The following is a 16,051-nucleotide window of genomic DNA, read 5'->3' as shown; positions in this document are numbered from 1 at the left end:
AGCACAGACAAGCATAATTATGAGAAAGGTGATTCAGAGCTGCCAGCATCGTTTTCTTAAAAAAAAAATGAGACGTTCCAACTGTGAAGAAAGCAATATGCCCAACTGTCATGAATACCAAGCAAGAGAATTATCTAGAAGAAAAATGAAGTTTAATGAAACAATCCTAAGGCATAAGGTGATTAACTTCAGTGATGCTTTCTGTGATGAAAAAAGCAAACACAACAGCTTGCCAAGGAAATATCACTACCTATTTTTGACCTTGATGGTTCAGTTCTAAGTGTAATAGGTTCGTAACTGCTTCCGAGACTGCAACAGAACGAGTGTGACATGGTAAGTATGGAACATACTCCAAAAACCTTAAAATTACTCCACCGATAAGTATAAAAGCAGGTGCTAATACTACACCATGGTAATGCAGATCTTCAAATTAACTTTTACTTTTTAAAACCATGGACAATTAAACTTCCTAATAATACAGATTCAATAAGAAAAATATAATTGCACAAACTTGATGGCAACGGAAGCCAAAATATATCAGTAGAAATCAGTAAATCCTAGAACAAGCAAGGGAAGAGATCACACAGCTGAACTCGGAGACAGCAAGGGACTCTTGATATACAAAAATGTCAGGTATCCCCTAACTGATGTCTGCTACTACTTGAAAGTGGCATGCTGACCATGACAAAACAGTTGAAGTTTTCCTCTACGGTGAGCGGTCAAGCAGAGGACTAAAACGCTGCTATTGGTACAGCTATATAATTATCTGAAAAAGCTTATTTTGATAAAGCCTCTTAGTTTTTTCTCTTTATATCCTCTTATAATTTGGATCACAAAAACAATACATCATATCCTTTTCCTCCTCACAAACTATGACAAATTGGGAAAAAAAAGGGAAAAACCCCCACAATCCTAAATTATGAAATGGCAGAATCTATAAAAATTTCCTGACAGTACAGAAAATATATTAAAATAACATTAATTGATAAATTATCCCCTCTCAAGGCAGTAAAAACTAGAGTAACATATAACATAGACACACACACCTAAAGATAGAACCTTTTCTATAACCTATACTCACTTATCTCCCAAACTCTCTTATACATCTACCTGTTTTAAAAATAGCATTTACAATAAACAAAACTATAAAACTGTTTGCAATTGATGCTTTTGATACTACAGTATTTCTTACACTTCTATTAACATTCACAGTATAATATAGCCTAGTATTAATACTGCTGCAAATGAGAAAAAAAGCCAAAACAACCAGCATTAACTTATTTCTGTCAACAATGGCCAGCTACTGTATAGAAAACTTGAACTAGTTACTAATCTTTCTAATGTGCTCACTCTGTATCCCTGGTTTGCAATGACTTTGCCGTTATTCAAGCTCATAAATTACCTTCAGAATTCAAATTCAGAATCATTTTCCATAAAACACTCATTTCTATTTTCAGGTTGCCTTCAAAAAATCAGTGAGTTCTTAAAAAGAAAAAAAAACTTCAGATATTCAGAATAAAATTAAATTCTTTGTTAGGTCTGCAAATTGCTTTCTGAGGCAATTTGGTTTCTCTTTGTATAAATATTATCCCAAAATAATGAACAACTTCCTTCTCTCCTCCTCCAGGAAAAAAAGTTGAAGTTTTTCACTTTTACTTTCTGCACTAATAGCAAGCCTCAAAGTACACAGTTTCAAAAGAAGTGTGCCCTATCTGATTTAGCTTGAGGTGTTTTGGTCTTAGCAGATGATCTGGGCTTCGAATGTGTGGATTGTCATTTCAGATACTGGAAAAAACTTTTTTTGTAAAAACCAGTATTTAAGCTGAAAGTAAATGGTGTCCCGCAGACATTCAGCAATGAAGAAATGAAGTCTAGGAAATGACCTTCAGTTCGTATCAATGAATAAACACAGAAAAGAATGGTGCTATGGGTTTAATGCATGAAATATTATTGGATGTGGGCAAAACAAGCAGACAGAGCCTTTGAAGAAAGGGATAATCAAAGAGTTAGAAGCTAATTTTGCTGCAGAAGAACATCTAAGAGTTTAGCCAAAAGCCAAAGAAAAGAGAGCTAAGAAACGATGTTAAGAAAACATTGTTATCCAATGTTGACCTTGGCAAATCAAGGTCATTAGAAGAGTTTTGAGAGTACTTTATGAAGTAGAACTTATTGCAGTTGGAAACAGTGAATCTAAGTGATTTGTTGCTAATTAACCAAATGAAATTGATTCTATGTAATGAAATCATTTAAGCACAGACTTAAAGCCATCCTCGTCCAGTAAAGTATTATATATGTAGTTGGCTTCATCCAGGTTTTAAAGAGCAAAGCTATACCTCTGAAAACATCTTAAAGTGCTTCTCAGAATACAATCTGCAAAGTAAATGCAAATGACTCAAATCTTCCTTTGAATTAGATAGAACATTTCAAGGCTCACTGCAAAGGACACCTTTGTTCTTAGTCTACATAAAAAACCTATTTATTAAACACATCACTAAATATATATTCCCATATCAAAAAAGGTAATGATCATGTGTTACTTTATATAAACTTTCCTCCTCACTAAAACTAGAATTATTTTATTTTCTTAAATTGAATGCAAGTTTCCATGGATTAATATTGGATGCAATATTTTCCATAAATTTGAGAAATTATCAAGCAATGCTTGATTATGTGCAACAAGGAACTCCCCCTTCTGCAGAAATTGTTCAGTAGTTTGTAGTTTTAAATGTGATTTTTAGATTAAGTATATTATTTTTGTATTTCATAAAATGTTTATTATTGCAATAATTCTTATTCTTGTTTTTTCCTAATGTAATTGAATCTTCTAATCAGATACCTTTAAAGTTATAACCTGTCTTTTAGAAGACAATATCTCCATGCTAGAAACATGGAGAAATAATAAAGCACCAAGACTGTACTTCCATTTGTTGGGTTTGGACCACATATGAATAAGCAAGAAGCCTACAGGAAATGGTGTTTTCAACTGCACATATCATCAGACCAATGGAGAGAAGAATGACTAAAAATGACTCGCAATCATTACCCTCTGCAGTCTTTGGACGTTCATATGTGTAGGGACTCCTAGTAGTGACTGACACCGGAATGGTTGCTGCTGGAATAAAGAGAATTTTCTTGAGAGAAATACAGGTGCATCTATATCTATTTCTCAACTTCTGGTATGGCTCAGCTGCTCTTGCTTCCCCATTAAAATCCACCTCCTCCCCATTATTCAAATGGAAACACTGAGTAAGTAATAAATTTACTGAATGTTCTTAAGCACCAGTAACTACCCTGTGCAGCTTTTGCTGCTTTTTGAAAATAAAAGGTGCATTTATGCTACAGGAACACCACTGGCAGAGGAGCTCTCTGAGTCTTCATCTTCCTGTTTTCCTGACAATTTTTTTTTTTCTCTTTATGACTGTAGACCACTGAAAAGAAACGGTTCCAGAGAAATCTTTTTTCTTTGGTAAATCTTTCTATTAATTTTCTTGAGTTTCTTCCACAATGGTGCAAATGTTAGATGTGAAAGATTTCAGGTGTGAATAACTGCAACGTCACAGGAAGTAAGGCTGAAGATACCAGTAGGTTATCTAGTGCTACAGCACATTAGATAATCAAGTTAAAAAGCTTCCCATCTCTATCCAGAGTAATTAATTAGGTTTGAAAGGAAAGAACTCCAAAGACTCTGAAAAATATAAAGAACTTTGAAGACAAAGTTGGTAGAATTGTTTAGTATTAAATAACATGACTTTACAAGTGGAGTCCATTTTCATTCCTGAATATGTCTACAATCATTAAGTAATCAATGTGCTTATCCAAACCTTCAAACTTTACTTCACTTGTTTACTCTGCTTTGACTCTTCTCAGCCTACCTTTTATTACCTATACTTCCTGGTGTGCTCTCTCTCTATGATGATACAGATTTTAATTAGGAAAGAAAAAATGATTTACAAATCTTGTATAATGTGCCTCAAACTTCATTTTTGGACATACTGACAAATTGTCATGTTGAAGCTCACAAACATTTTAAGACTCACAAGTACACTCATTTTGAGGAAGTTATCTTAAAACTTTTAAATACAATAAAATCTGAGACCTAAAACTTCCAAAACTCTGTCAGTTTGGATATAAAATTATTTTATTAATTTAAAAGTCTCTATTTCCTTCCATGAAGGTTTATGATGAGGAGATTATATTTGGGGGGACTGTGTTTAAGTTTAAAAGACTGAATAAAGGAGTTGACATATTTCATTCAGACTTTTAAATCTTCCCTCATTTATTTACTGGCATTTTTTATAGTTAATGATTGATGTATTTGATATTATTGCAACTACTCTAAGAAAGAAAAATACTCCAAAACGTCTTCAGGACAAATAATTTGGGCAATTAAGTAAACTGGTTGCCCAGAGAGGCCATGGAGTCTCAATCCCTGGAGATATTAAAAAACTGTCTGGACGTGGTTCGGAGCAACTGGCTCTAGATAGCCTTGCTTGAGCAGGGGGTTGGACCAGATGAACTCCAGAGGTCTCTTCCAATGTCAACAAATCTGTGATTCTGTGAAAGGACATAGCAATTACCCAGCATTGTCATAAGCTATTCTGGATGCAAAAAGACTTCAGGTTTGGAAGGAGAAGCTTTACTGGGCCTGAAAAGTTGAAAAAACATTCCAACAGAGAGCAATTATGAAGTTTTCCTATGTTCTCTGGGAACCGGATCTCTAAAGTAACGTTCGCTGGGTAGGTAAATCTCTCTTCAGGGCAATGCCCTTTAAAGCCATGCCATTGAAAATGATAATGCATGAAGTGGCTCACGTGAAGTGACAGCACCTTTCTTTTTAAAAAGAAAAAAAAAAACCCACCCCAGCCAGTGCAATCAGTTCTTGCTCCCAGCCACAGGGCTCTGATACTAGTTGGGGTCAAAAGGTGAAGAATGAGAATACACAGGAGCAACTACGGAAAAATCATTCACTAGCAGGATCTCTTTGTTCTTTGCCAAGTTCTTCTCTGAACTGCCACATGTGGAAGTACTGCTCTGTCATGACAACGATCAGCAGGGAATTCTTTCCTATTTAACAACTGGACACTACTTTTCTACACCTGGCAGCACTGAGTACTGCATAACGTATCTGTGCCTCAGCACTACACTTTGCTCTAAATCCAAGCAGGGACATCCAATAAGAAGCATACTAACCTACAGGTTAGGTACTTTGCACATTCTTTCAGAACTAACCTAGGGCCATATATTCATTGCACCATGTTTTTCTGATTAATCTTACATCACTCAGATCTGTTTTTTCTTTTTCATGTCTTTGTTTTTTCAAACATAAAATTCAACAATGCCATCCTCCTCCTGATCCTAAAGAGATTCTAGAAGTCTCTGGTAATGATTTCTTCTCAGTCCATTTAGAAAAAGTTCATTAATAGATATATAATTCACATTTCATGTAGACTTTTCTAGATAAAAAGAAAAGGTTGAGCTGGGAGATGGATTTCTCAGAATGATGATGAGAAGAGAATAAGATTGGGAGGAAATAAAATGCCTTTCATTTACTCTGACATTTCTGAAAGCAGAGCATCTAAATAAAACTCCCAGACAATAGAAGAGGACTTGGACATAAAAGTTACTCTTGATATTATTTATCAGATTATTGGGTTGTAAGCACTGAGCACCCAGGTAACCTGAGACTTTGAAGGACAGAAAATAGTAAGAAAGACATGCACCAAGTTATCAAGCAGAGTTTTCATAGGCTGAGAAGGCATGGTTCTCTGGTATGACTATACTTCAGAAGTTGCATGTTTAGAAGTCCTTCCAGGACCCTCATAGTCCTGGTAAGGGAGAGAAGTCCGTAAAAGGAACAACTACATGTATGCACCAATCTATCTAACATTATCTTAACTTCAGTACTGTATTGAGACTATGGAAATTTACAAATAGTAGGTGGTTGAGATCCTCCTCTACAACAGATAAGGTCTGTCCATTTGTTGTTAAAACAGTTCTGCAGTTCTCTTGCAAAAGTCTCATATCACACAAGTGGAAATGCATGGACGCATACGAAGAATGGCATTTTGTACTAGAGCCAAAAGAGAGTGCAAATTTATAATGCATCCACAGTGACTCAACAGGGGTTCATTATAAGGAGCTATTCTTGTACTTTTCTGGAAAGAAAATGTTGCAGTGCAGTTGGATGCATGGTAGAAAATTCATTAGAATGTCCTTTCCTGAAAAATGGAGAACTTAGTATGCTTAGATAGAGAGATTAATGCTAACAATAATACAAGTAAGCACAGTGGTTGGGCATCATCACATTGGCAACAAGAACTTTTTTTCATGCAGGCAACAGATTCAATTACCCACATATCATGAAAAAGAATGAAGTTGCAAACTTTCACTAGAATGTACAGTTGGTTGGTTGGAAAAACTGAAAATTGTTTACATGTTGGGGTTTTTTTTTAAATGAAGTTTTTTGCTCCACTGCTAAAAGACAAATACATTACCAGAAACAGTACAAAAGCCTTCTTAACAATGAGAGCCAAAATTAACTTTCAGGAATTCTGTTTGACTCAAAGTGGGTCATTAGTAAATCAGTGATCAAGCATGAATTTGGCACATATTCTTCATTATTTTGATTCACTGTTCAGGAAAGGTGACAACCACTGTCATGGCACAAATTTCTAACTTAAGCTGAACTCCCAAGTGATGCTGGAGTACAGAGGAGATCCTGCTCTTTGACCGTTTTGCCACCTACCCAAAAGCCAGGTTATCCCCACACACTGCATATTTTATGCCTCAAATAATAATTTCTGAACAAGAATATCATCATTTGTCCCATCAGAACAAATGCCAAATTTACAAATACCTACTTACAGGAAGATCATTACAAGCTTAATTATGATTAAAAAGTGTTTCTTAGGATTCCATCTGATCAATCAGTGAAACCACTAACAAGGAAAGGACAAACAAGAGGTGTGCATACAAATACAGAATCATGCCACCTTCCTTGTAGTTATATAGAAACTTGTTATATAGCCATTCATTGTGGAAACATCAATATACAGTGTTGATCTTGGCAGTCCAAGGGCGTAAAACAATTTTATGCAACAGTTTCCAAATGAGGTGGTTTTTTTCTCTGTCGTTTCAAAAAAAAACTCATGCAGGACTCAGGTCTATATTCAGACATAGGTATCTACAGCAGAGACAAATGTAATTATTCTAGTAATACAATACTGGATTTCCTACACTAAAAATGTTGTAGGAGCTGTAATCACCATGAAAAACTAATTATGCACACTATTTTGAGAGAGTTCCAAGTCATAAATACCATTTAGTTAACAAGTTTCACAAGGAATTATTTGGTCTGAAGAGAGTAATTCTTGTTGTGAACAAAAAAAAATAATAATCACAGAGAATCTGGAAAGAATTTAATAATATTGCCTGATCTCTTCAGGATTAAGTAATATATTCTTACAATATACAATTATGCAATTCTAAGCTTTCTAACTTCATTATAAACCATGTAACACTAGTAATATTTTTGTAACTGCATTCACTTATTCTTCAGCTCCAGAAAATGCCAGGTGCCTTTTGTTCTCTGACATACATCACAGACCAAATTCAACCCCGGTGTGAAGGTTCAATTTCATTTGCCATCATAAAATATGCCTTTACTAAATTCCAGAGCAGAATTTCACTCTTATTTCCACAGTTTCAGGTTAAGTCTACATATGCATTAATCATCACTGAATCAATACACATCCTGTGGTTCTAGGTAAGATGCTATAACCATCAGCAAAGCAGGAGAATTTGCATTTTCTGGACCCTGTGCTGAACTAAGTAGGAAAACTTGTTATTTTGAAATGAAAAGCAGGAAAACAATTTGTTTCAATGCGAGGCCATGCGACTTGGTGATTTGGGATATAAAAGTTAAAAGTTTTCTTGCTTTGCTTCAAATTTTTTTGGTTCAATATAAAAATAGTATTCCTCAAAGAGCACAGCTCCCCTCAGTGCCCATCTTTCTGATGATTGAGTGCTGAGCTTCACACAGAATAAATTTAAACTATACTACTTAAGTGATACATTGTAACAAATGTTTGTTACAGAAGTTAGTTACCAGGTTTAGTTGGTGGCTTTTTGTGTCTGGCGGATGGTCTAGGTTTAGATGCAGAAGGTGTGAGTTTTGCTTCTTTAGGAGCTGAAAGAAATATACTGGATTATAAGATTATCCTTTCCACTGTATCACATAAAAATCACATTCGTTAAGCCTGAAATGAAGCAACAAATGGCTACTAGCAACAAAAGCAAATGGCGAAATCAGATTTGCTAAGAAGGCTTCTCAAAAATCTTCCTAAGACTTACTACCCCAGCAAAATCCCTGCTTGATCTTCACTGTAAAAGTCAGTAAGTAAATTTACAATATGTAACTGTAGCTTACAATCACATAAAAATGTTCCTCTCATTAAGTTAGCAAATTCATTTTTGCAAGATACCTAAGAGGTAAAATAATAATGCTGTTTATCCTTTTGAACTCCAAGTCAATTTTAAGCCATCAAAAGACATATGTAGACAAAATATGCAAAAATGTCCTCAATTTTCCCTACTGTAAAGAAATTACTGGTAGGGAGCTGGAAAAACATGGAATCAATAATAAAAAAGGGAATTGCTTCATAACTGTAGTCATTGAATTCTGTTAATAAAATAGAAGTAGCTTCATCTAAATGGTAAAAATTAAGAGCAACCAGTCCTAGAAACTTTTTTCCCCTGAACATGCATGGGCTGAAATTGTAATTAGCTAAATATGACTGTTAATCTGACATCAGATAAAGCTTAAGGTGAGTTTCAGGTAGTACAGTCAGTAACTTTGTTCATTTCTATAAAGCAGTGCTGTGAGACTTCTTTCCAAGAAAAAGTTTCATAACAATAGACACAGTACAAATGCATATGACGTTTATAGAAAGAACAGCGTAGAATAAGACATATGAAGTGACTGAGAAGTGTTTTTCAAGTCAAAATGACATTCAGAATGACGCATAGAACAGCAGAATTAACACGTCCACCTAGTGCCACAGGAATCCTTCATTGAGAGTTCTAGGATTAACATTCACAATACTAACCTTGCACTTGGCCTTTCAATAGTATTTCCAATGGGTTTCTGATGATTTTCTGAGGGTAAAGTGCGTTGGTGTAGAAAAACTCCCAACAAAATGGAAGACAATTCTGATCCCCGAAGTTTTACTGTACTATAGAACCAGTAAAACCATATGAAAAAAACTCAAGTTTCTTTTTCTCCTAAGTTTAGAAAAACGTATTTCTGAATGCTTATTTCCTAACCTTTTTCTTCTCCCAGAGAAATGGATTAAATATAGATTAAATAAACAGAGTACAAACTGTGCTGTGGACTGCAAAGAAGAGTGACCAACAGCTACAGAAACATGTATTACCTAGTGTTGCTTTTGGTTGTTCAACGGTCTGAGAAGTTTTAGGCTCCAAAAGTGGTTGTTTAGGGGCTAGAAAAGAAAAATTCGAGTGTAATCGAACAAATCAGTGGCTGTATCAACAGTAAGCCAAAAGCGTTACCATTCCAGTAGTTCGGGGGTTTGTTTGTTTGTTTGTTTTAAAATAGACTAGATAAGCATGCAACTAAGTCCTACTCTTACACATAACACCCTACACTCCTTTTATTTTTGTTTCCTATGAATCTATACTGTATGCTCGTGGCTATGCTCTCGTGTGAGAGTTTGCTTCTGAGGCTCCTTCCCCGTATTTATGTTCTCAGCACATTTTTAATCCATTGTTTGATTCCATCAACAAATACATTTCTTTTATGTTATGGGAGAATAGTGAGAAAGGACAGATAAGGGCTTTGACTGAAGAAAAGACTGCAGTCCATAACAAATACCAGAGGATCTATACCAACGAGAAAACTTCTAAATGCCAAAATCTTGCTGAAAATCTTAAATCAGAGCCTGCAGTCGATTGTAAGACACATATAAGACGTCAAAGGCAACTCCTGCTTTTTACTGACCTCCCTGTTTGTAAGATATGAGAACAGAAACATTTTAGGGCTCTGGTAATGCACATCATAATATTTATTGGCCCAGTACCTGAATCAATAAAAGAGGCAAATTCATCTCCCTTAGTCCCAAATCAGAAGAAAATGAGTACAGAGATCTATTTTTTGATCAAAAAGCAGAAAAGGAAAAAAGACATGACACGCATATAATGTTCCCATGGTCAAAGAATGAATCTCATGTGTATATGAAAATTTCCCCTTCTACTTTGAGAAAGCTCTCCTATTTCCACTAAAATGGCAATCCATTCTATTGAGTTCCCTGCAGGAGGACTTACTGATCACATGACTAGTACTTTACTTTCAATCAACAAACTGTTGTGACTAGCAAAGATGCCATTTTTACCATAGTATGTCTGTGTGAAAGTGGAGATGGGGACTGGCAAAAGAGATTATAGAAATAATGATCACATATAATGTTTATACAAGTGATATAAAAAAACCCCTTTTGCCACCCAGAAGAAGTTTTTTCCCTTCTAGTCCTTTAAAAAGGTTACAAAACTAGAGAACTTGTTCATATTTTTATCACTGGATCCAAATGCATAAAACTGATGAGCTTAACTCTCATACCTTTTGTTAGGCAACATCAAATGACCGATTTTAGAATGATGAGTTAGTCAAGATGCTCATGTATTGCATAGCTCCCCTCCTTTTTAGGAAGTTTTGCTTCGATATTTTTAGTGAACATGTGTCTCTGCATACCGACTTATAAAAATGGTGTGCACAATTACCAGGTTTCACATGCTGTACTTCTGGGGTAGCAGCTGGTTTCAGTTTAGAAGGAATAAGTGGTATTTCCTTTGGAGCTGAAAGAAAGTGCTCAGTTTGCAATCAAAAATTGTTTAACGAGTTTCCCACAACAAACAGCACATGCCACAAATTTATATTGAAGAAAAGACAACTTAGTATGAAATGTCAAAGCCATCTGATGAAGTCAGAGTGTAAAGTGTGGAATGGAGATGATATTGAAATGCTGTGCCTTGATCAGAAATAGATTCTATGTCTCCGAAACAATTAAAATTTCCACTATGAATGCTCTACGTATCAGAGACAAAGACAACAAATGCGTGTGCATGAGAGTGAAGGAGATAGACAGTACACTCTAATAAAAGGATGGTGGAGTTTTTCATGCAAGAGGCAAGTTTTACTTCTCTGAGGACAGTAAAACCATCCTGAACTATGTTCTCATACAGAGATATATCAAGAAGAATCAGTCTAATGACAATGGAAGAACAAGACTCTATAACCAGGAAAAAGAATAATGATTATGCACGTGAAATGATATGCTGGAAGAAATATGCATTCATATGGGATGAAGTACTCAAAACAAACACAGAGTTTTTCACTGGGTGAAAACATTACCTAATGTTACCCTTGGCCATTGAAAAGGACGAGAAGTTTTAGGTGTGAAAGATTCCAGAATGGATTCACTTGTTGCTGTTGGAAGAAATGGTGACAGTCATAAGAGAGCAAAGAGCTAATGGAAGAAACCCTTCATAAGCAAAAACAAATTTGTTTTTACAAGAACAACAAATATTTCACTAATGCTTGGACACTTATCAGTTTAGTATGCATTAGAGAAAAATTCAGTCTTTTGAACTGCACAGAGCTTCAGTAACTATAAATCATTGCATTTGTGATCTGCAGAAATTCTGGATGTTCATTTCCTCCTGCCTTCATTGCAACTGATCTGGATCTCAACCACTGCCAAGTAAGATTTTAAGTTAACCACTTGAACATTTTGAGTTTTGGTCCATTACTTAAGGAAGATGATGTATGGTGTAAAATGTAGGAATTTAATGAAGAAGACATGTTGAACAATCAATTAGTCAGACATTAAAACCATGCAAAATTTGGAGTAGAAAGCTGACAACTGATCCAACTACGGTTTCAGTCCAAAGCATCGAGTATCTATGACTGTTAATAAATTTCATGCCATTAAGGATACACTCTCAGTATTTTTAACAAGACTGCAGCAGTAGAATGCTGTCTACAGCATACATTGCAGTATTTTCATCAGCACTACTGGGCAATAAATACTGTTTTCTTAATTATCTATATGGCATATTTTTCAAAATACTGAAGGAGAATCATGTGACTATGAGTTGCCATATGCATTTTAAGTGTGAGAAAGCACCAATTTCAACCATTAACAGCAATCTAAATTAAAAATTCAGGTGTTAGTGTCTAATCCAAATGTGCACTGAAAGTGAAGATTACCAATGTACACATTTCAGTGAGTTTTAGAGCATGGTTTGAGCTACTAAATTAAGAACTAGGTAGAGATTATTGTACCTGGTCCAGCATCTGGTATTTCAGGCTTACTAGGTGTCACAAGGCTTGAAAGAACAGGCTGAATACCATTGAAAGCTATAAAAAAACCAGGTCACAGAATCTATGAATATTAATTCTACACATAACTTTTTTTGTTTTATAAGAACAAACAAAAAATGTTATAGGTTATAACATACTTAATTTGCAGTGCAAAGGTCCACCCACAATAAGTATGCCTTACCTTGACAATGGAGCAGTGCTGGTTTAGAGTGGGAGCTGAAGCTAGCGGTTAAAATCACAACTGAAACTAAGGTGTCAACCAACCAAAGCTGGTATTACTTTAGATAGCGTGGTCCATGTAGTTTAAAGCAACCCAGAAAATATAAAGATAAAAGAACTTCTAACACCATGGTTATAAGCATAAAGCACTCCAAAAAAGGCAGAAAAAATACAATCTACAAAACTAAAAAACACTGCAAATATATTTCTGTAAAAAAGACTGTCTTAATTCTCTTCAGTGCTTTGTTTTCTCTCAAGTTTTTGTTAGTGAATTTTAATGTTGTATAATCTGTGTACATTTATACACACATAAAACAAGGGTAAAATAAAGTAAAAAAATCACTGAACAGTAAGAAATTGTAAGAAAGAAGCTTACTATGCTGGCATAAACAATATAGAGTATATAAATGCGTGCGTCCATCTATCTGAGAGTATAACAATTAAGCTTGAAAGAAAAAACCAGGTAATTTTAAGATTCTTATTAAGCTTTAGGCACTATTATGATTATTAAACCAATCTTACTTCATTTAAATATATCTCAAAATAGCACTAGTAGCTTTTTGAGAGACAAATGTAAGATCAGAAACACTATCAGGTGAGTTTCTCAGCAGCAAGCACAAGTTGTCTCGGCTCATGTTTTCACATGAGTACTTTGTCTACACTGATGATCATGACTCAAGCAGAAGACAAGTATGGCAGATGACCAAAATATCTGGGATGAATAGGATTTCCAAAATTGCCATCAAAACACCAAAAGTGGTTTAACTGAAAAGCCAAAGCATTACTATTACCCATAGTTGTGGTTTGCACATGAGGTGTTCTGGAAAGTGGAGGCATAGATTTTTCCAGGTCAGCTGAACTTGTAACTGCAGAAAAACGTAAATAACCCTGAGAGATAGACTCATATTGGTGCAGAAATAGGGAGAAGGGGGGGAAATCAGAAAAACTAAGATTGCTTTACATTGCTTTGCAAGATTCCAATACCACAGTTTCACAAGTTTTCCAGCTTGAAAAGAAATTAACAAAACCTCAAAGTCACACACACACCTAACAGACACACCCTGACAGAAACTGCAGTCCCCCTAAAAGCAGACTTATCAACAGCAGTTAATTGATCTGTGCACATGTAGCATCAAAAAACCTGTGTTTTTGACTTCACCTGCATCTGTAGAAAGAGACCTACACACTTAAAATATATGCTGATATGAATTTCTACAACCAGCTATTTCTATTGCCAACGCTGTGCTTGTTTCAGTTTAACAGATGCCAGTATTTTGAGTTATAGGTTTTAATACAGTACACATAATGTAATTTGTCATTTAAATAAAATTGTGATATTTTATATAATTGCCGTAACAGAAATTAACACAACTTTTGTAACATACTCAAGAGCCAGAAGGTGAGGCGGAAAGTTCAAAACAATACTGTTGAAATATTGACTGTCAGGTTTAGGATAATTTTCCTTCTCATCTCTCACACATTCATACCTTTGCTATGAATACAAACTTAATCTTGGATAGCTATGACCTCAGTAAGAAAAGTTCCAACATAACATAACTTGAAAAAAGTGCTTAGTAATGGAGAAAATTGCAGAAAGATGTGTATAGTATGACTAACAAAAAATCACCCAGGGTAAAATGTCCCAGTCAAGAATATACCTTCATAACTGATAATGACTCCATCCAGCTAGCGGTCCTTATATCCGACAGATTAAAACCACCCAAAACAATATTGATTCCTGTGGTTTTTTTATTTGATCCCATGCCACAGAATATCATCATGTAGTTATAGAGCCTAACTACCAAACACTGCAGACAAAATTCTGTTTCAGACAGAGCAATCAGAGCACACAGCCTGTAACTGTAACATCCTTGACACAAAAACAAATCCTAAGCTATGGAAGTATCATAAACACAATTTACCAGTCTTTATTTTTGATATTTCTGCAGACGCAGATGTTTGGGACGGGAAAGTAATATGGTGAGAGTCCACTGAAGCTGGAAAACAAAACAAAACAAAAAATTCTTTTTGGCATCATCTGAACCCATAGACTGAACAGGTTTGAACCTATTGCTAAGGAACTAGGGACTTCAGACAGAAAAAAAATCTCAAATGCACATGGAATGGATTTTCTAATGTGAATGTGTGAAGATGCACTGGTGATGCAAATGATGAAGAAGCTGTTGCAAGAAATATGAAGAAATATTCAAAGACATCAGACAATACGATGGAAAAATAAGAAAAAAGAACGTAAAAATTAACTAAAAAAAGAGGTGAAAGGCAAAGAAAGACTTGTTTGTGCCTTGCAGGATGAGATGTGACATACAAAAACACAGTTTGTAAACACTATTTAAAAATAGAGATAACAGAGGAAAGATGTATAATTTCTGATACACAGAAAGCATTATCTTGCAAAAGAGAAGGCAGAAGGACCCTAAAAGGATTAATACAGGCAACAATTGCAGCATCATTGGAAAAGACCCTGAAGCACATGACACTCAGCTGAAAAAAATACAAGATTTCTCCAGTGCCACAAAAACACACTTCAGAATCAGTTTCCACCACTTAGGCTGAGGCACTAAGAAACATGGCCAGCACATTGGGAAACTTACAATTCAATTGCATCTCAGTGGGAAGGATACGTTAATATTGTTTGTTATACTTTTAACTTGCACTTGATTTCAGGTCTGTAGGCTTACCAGCCTGCTCATGTATTGCTTTGTTAGCTCATGGGCCAAAAAATACTGCCAGGCCACACGACTGGTCTTGTATACCTGCCAATGTGAAAGAAGCTATCTCTATGAGCATCTCCACCCATTGTGACCAAGTGCCATACCCAATGCCTTAAGTAAATATGGCTTTTCGTGTACGGCCGTTTCATTTCTACACTTGCGCTTCAACCCAGCGTAGGCCCGAGAGAAATAACAGTTCAGCTAAAAGCACAACAATATCTCTTGGGACGATTCCCGTCTTGCATCGTTACCAGATCTGCAAGAAATATCGTTACCAAATTAGGTCACCAGCGTGGCCAGGCGCCAAAGGCTGCCGGTGTTTTGAACATTGAAGAAACATGCTGTGGTTCACTGAAAGCTGAAAAGAGGCATCGTTCTTAAAACTCTAACATGACCTCAAAAGCAGTAGTAGAGCAGAGCAGTCCCACTTCCAGGTGATGGCAACGTAAAGCTGTGGGCAGATGACAACCAGCTGCCTTGAAAGTCAGCGGAGAAGCAACCAATAGCTGCACCCCTGGCCCAGGAAACCCCAGTGGGCAGCTGAACTGCAGTGCTGTCTGTCCTCTTGTGCCAGCCCAGCCGGGATTTGCTTCCTAAGAACGCTGTCGTATTTGAATGGGTCAGAGAAAGGAAGACCCGCTACCAAAACACAAAGAAGCAGGGGAACGGCAGCTGAAGGCAAGGTGTGATAATACGTTCTCTA

General features: G+C 35.8%; 1 protein-coding gene across 1 annotated transcript in view; it reads right to left on the bottom strand.

The window, feature by feature from the left end:
- ABI3BP (ABI family, member 3 (NESH) binding protein) overlaps window positions 1–16,051 on the bottom strand; it is a 153,518-nt gene that overhangs the window by 57,974 nt on the left and 79,493 nt on the right. The window contains exons 18-25 of the mRNA XM_009324030.1: window positions 14,539–14,613; window positions 13,408–13,482; window positions 12,359–12,433; window positions 11,426–11,500; window positions 10,795–10,869; window positions 9,435–9,500; window positions 8,108–8,188; window positions 3,044–3,112 (exon numbers count right to left, since the gene is read on the bottom strand). Coding sequence (XP_009322305.1) covers window positions 3,044–3,112; window positions 8,108–8,188; window positions 9,435–9,500; window positions 10,795–10,869; window positions 11,426–11,500; window positions 12,359–12,433; window positions 13,408–13,482; window positions 14,539–14,613 — 591 coding nt within the window. The remainder of the gene's footprint in view (window positions 1–3,043; window positions 3,113–8,107; window positions 8,189–9,434; window positions 9,501–10,794; window positions 10,870–11,425; window positions 11,501–12,358; window positions 12,434–13,407; window positions 13,483–14,538; window positions 14,614–16,051) is intronic.

This window comes from Pygoscelis adeliae, unplaced genomic scaffold (assembly GCF_000699105.1).
Source record: "Pygoscelis adeliae isolate BGI_AS28 unplaced genomic scaffold, ASM69910v1 Scaffold55, whole genome shotgun sequence".
NCBI classification, from domain to species: domain Eukaryota; kingdom Metazoa; phylum Chordata; class Aves; order Sphenisciformes; family Spheniscidae; genus Pygoscelis; species Pygoscelis adeliae.
Note: the sequence above shows the minus strand (reverse complement) of the source record. Positions and strands in the feature narration are given on the sequence as shown.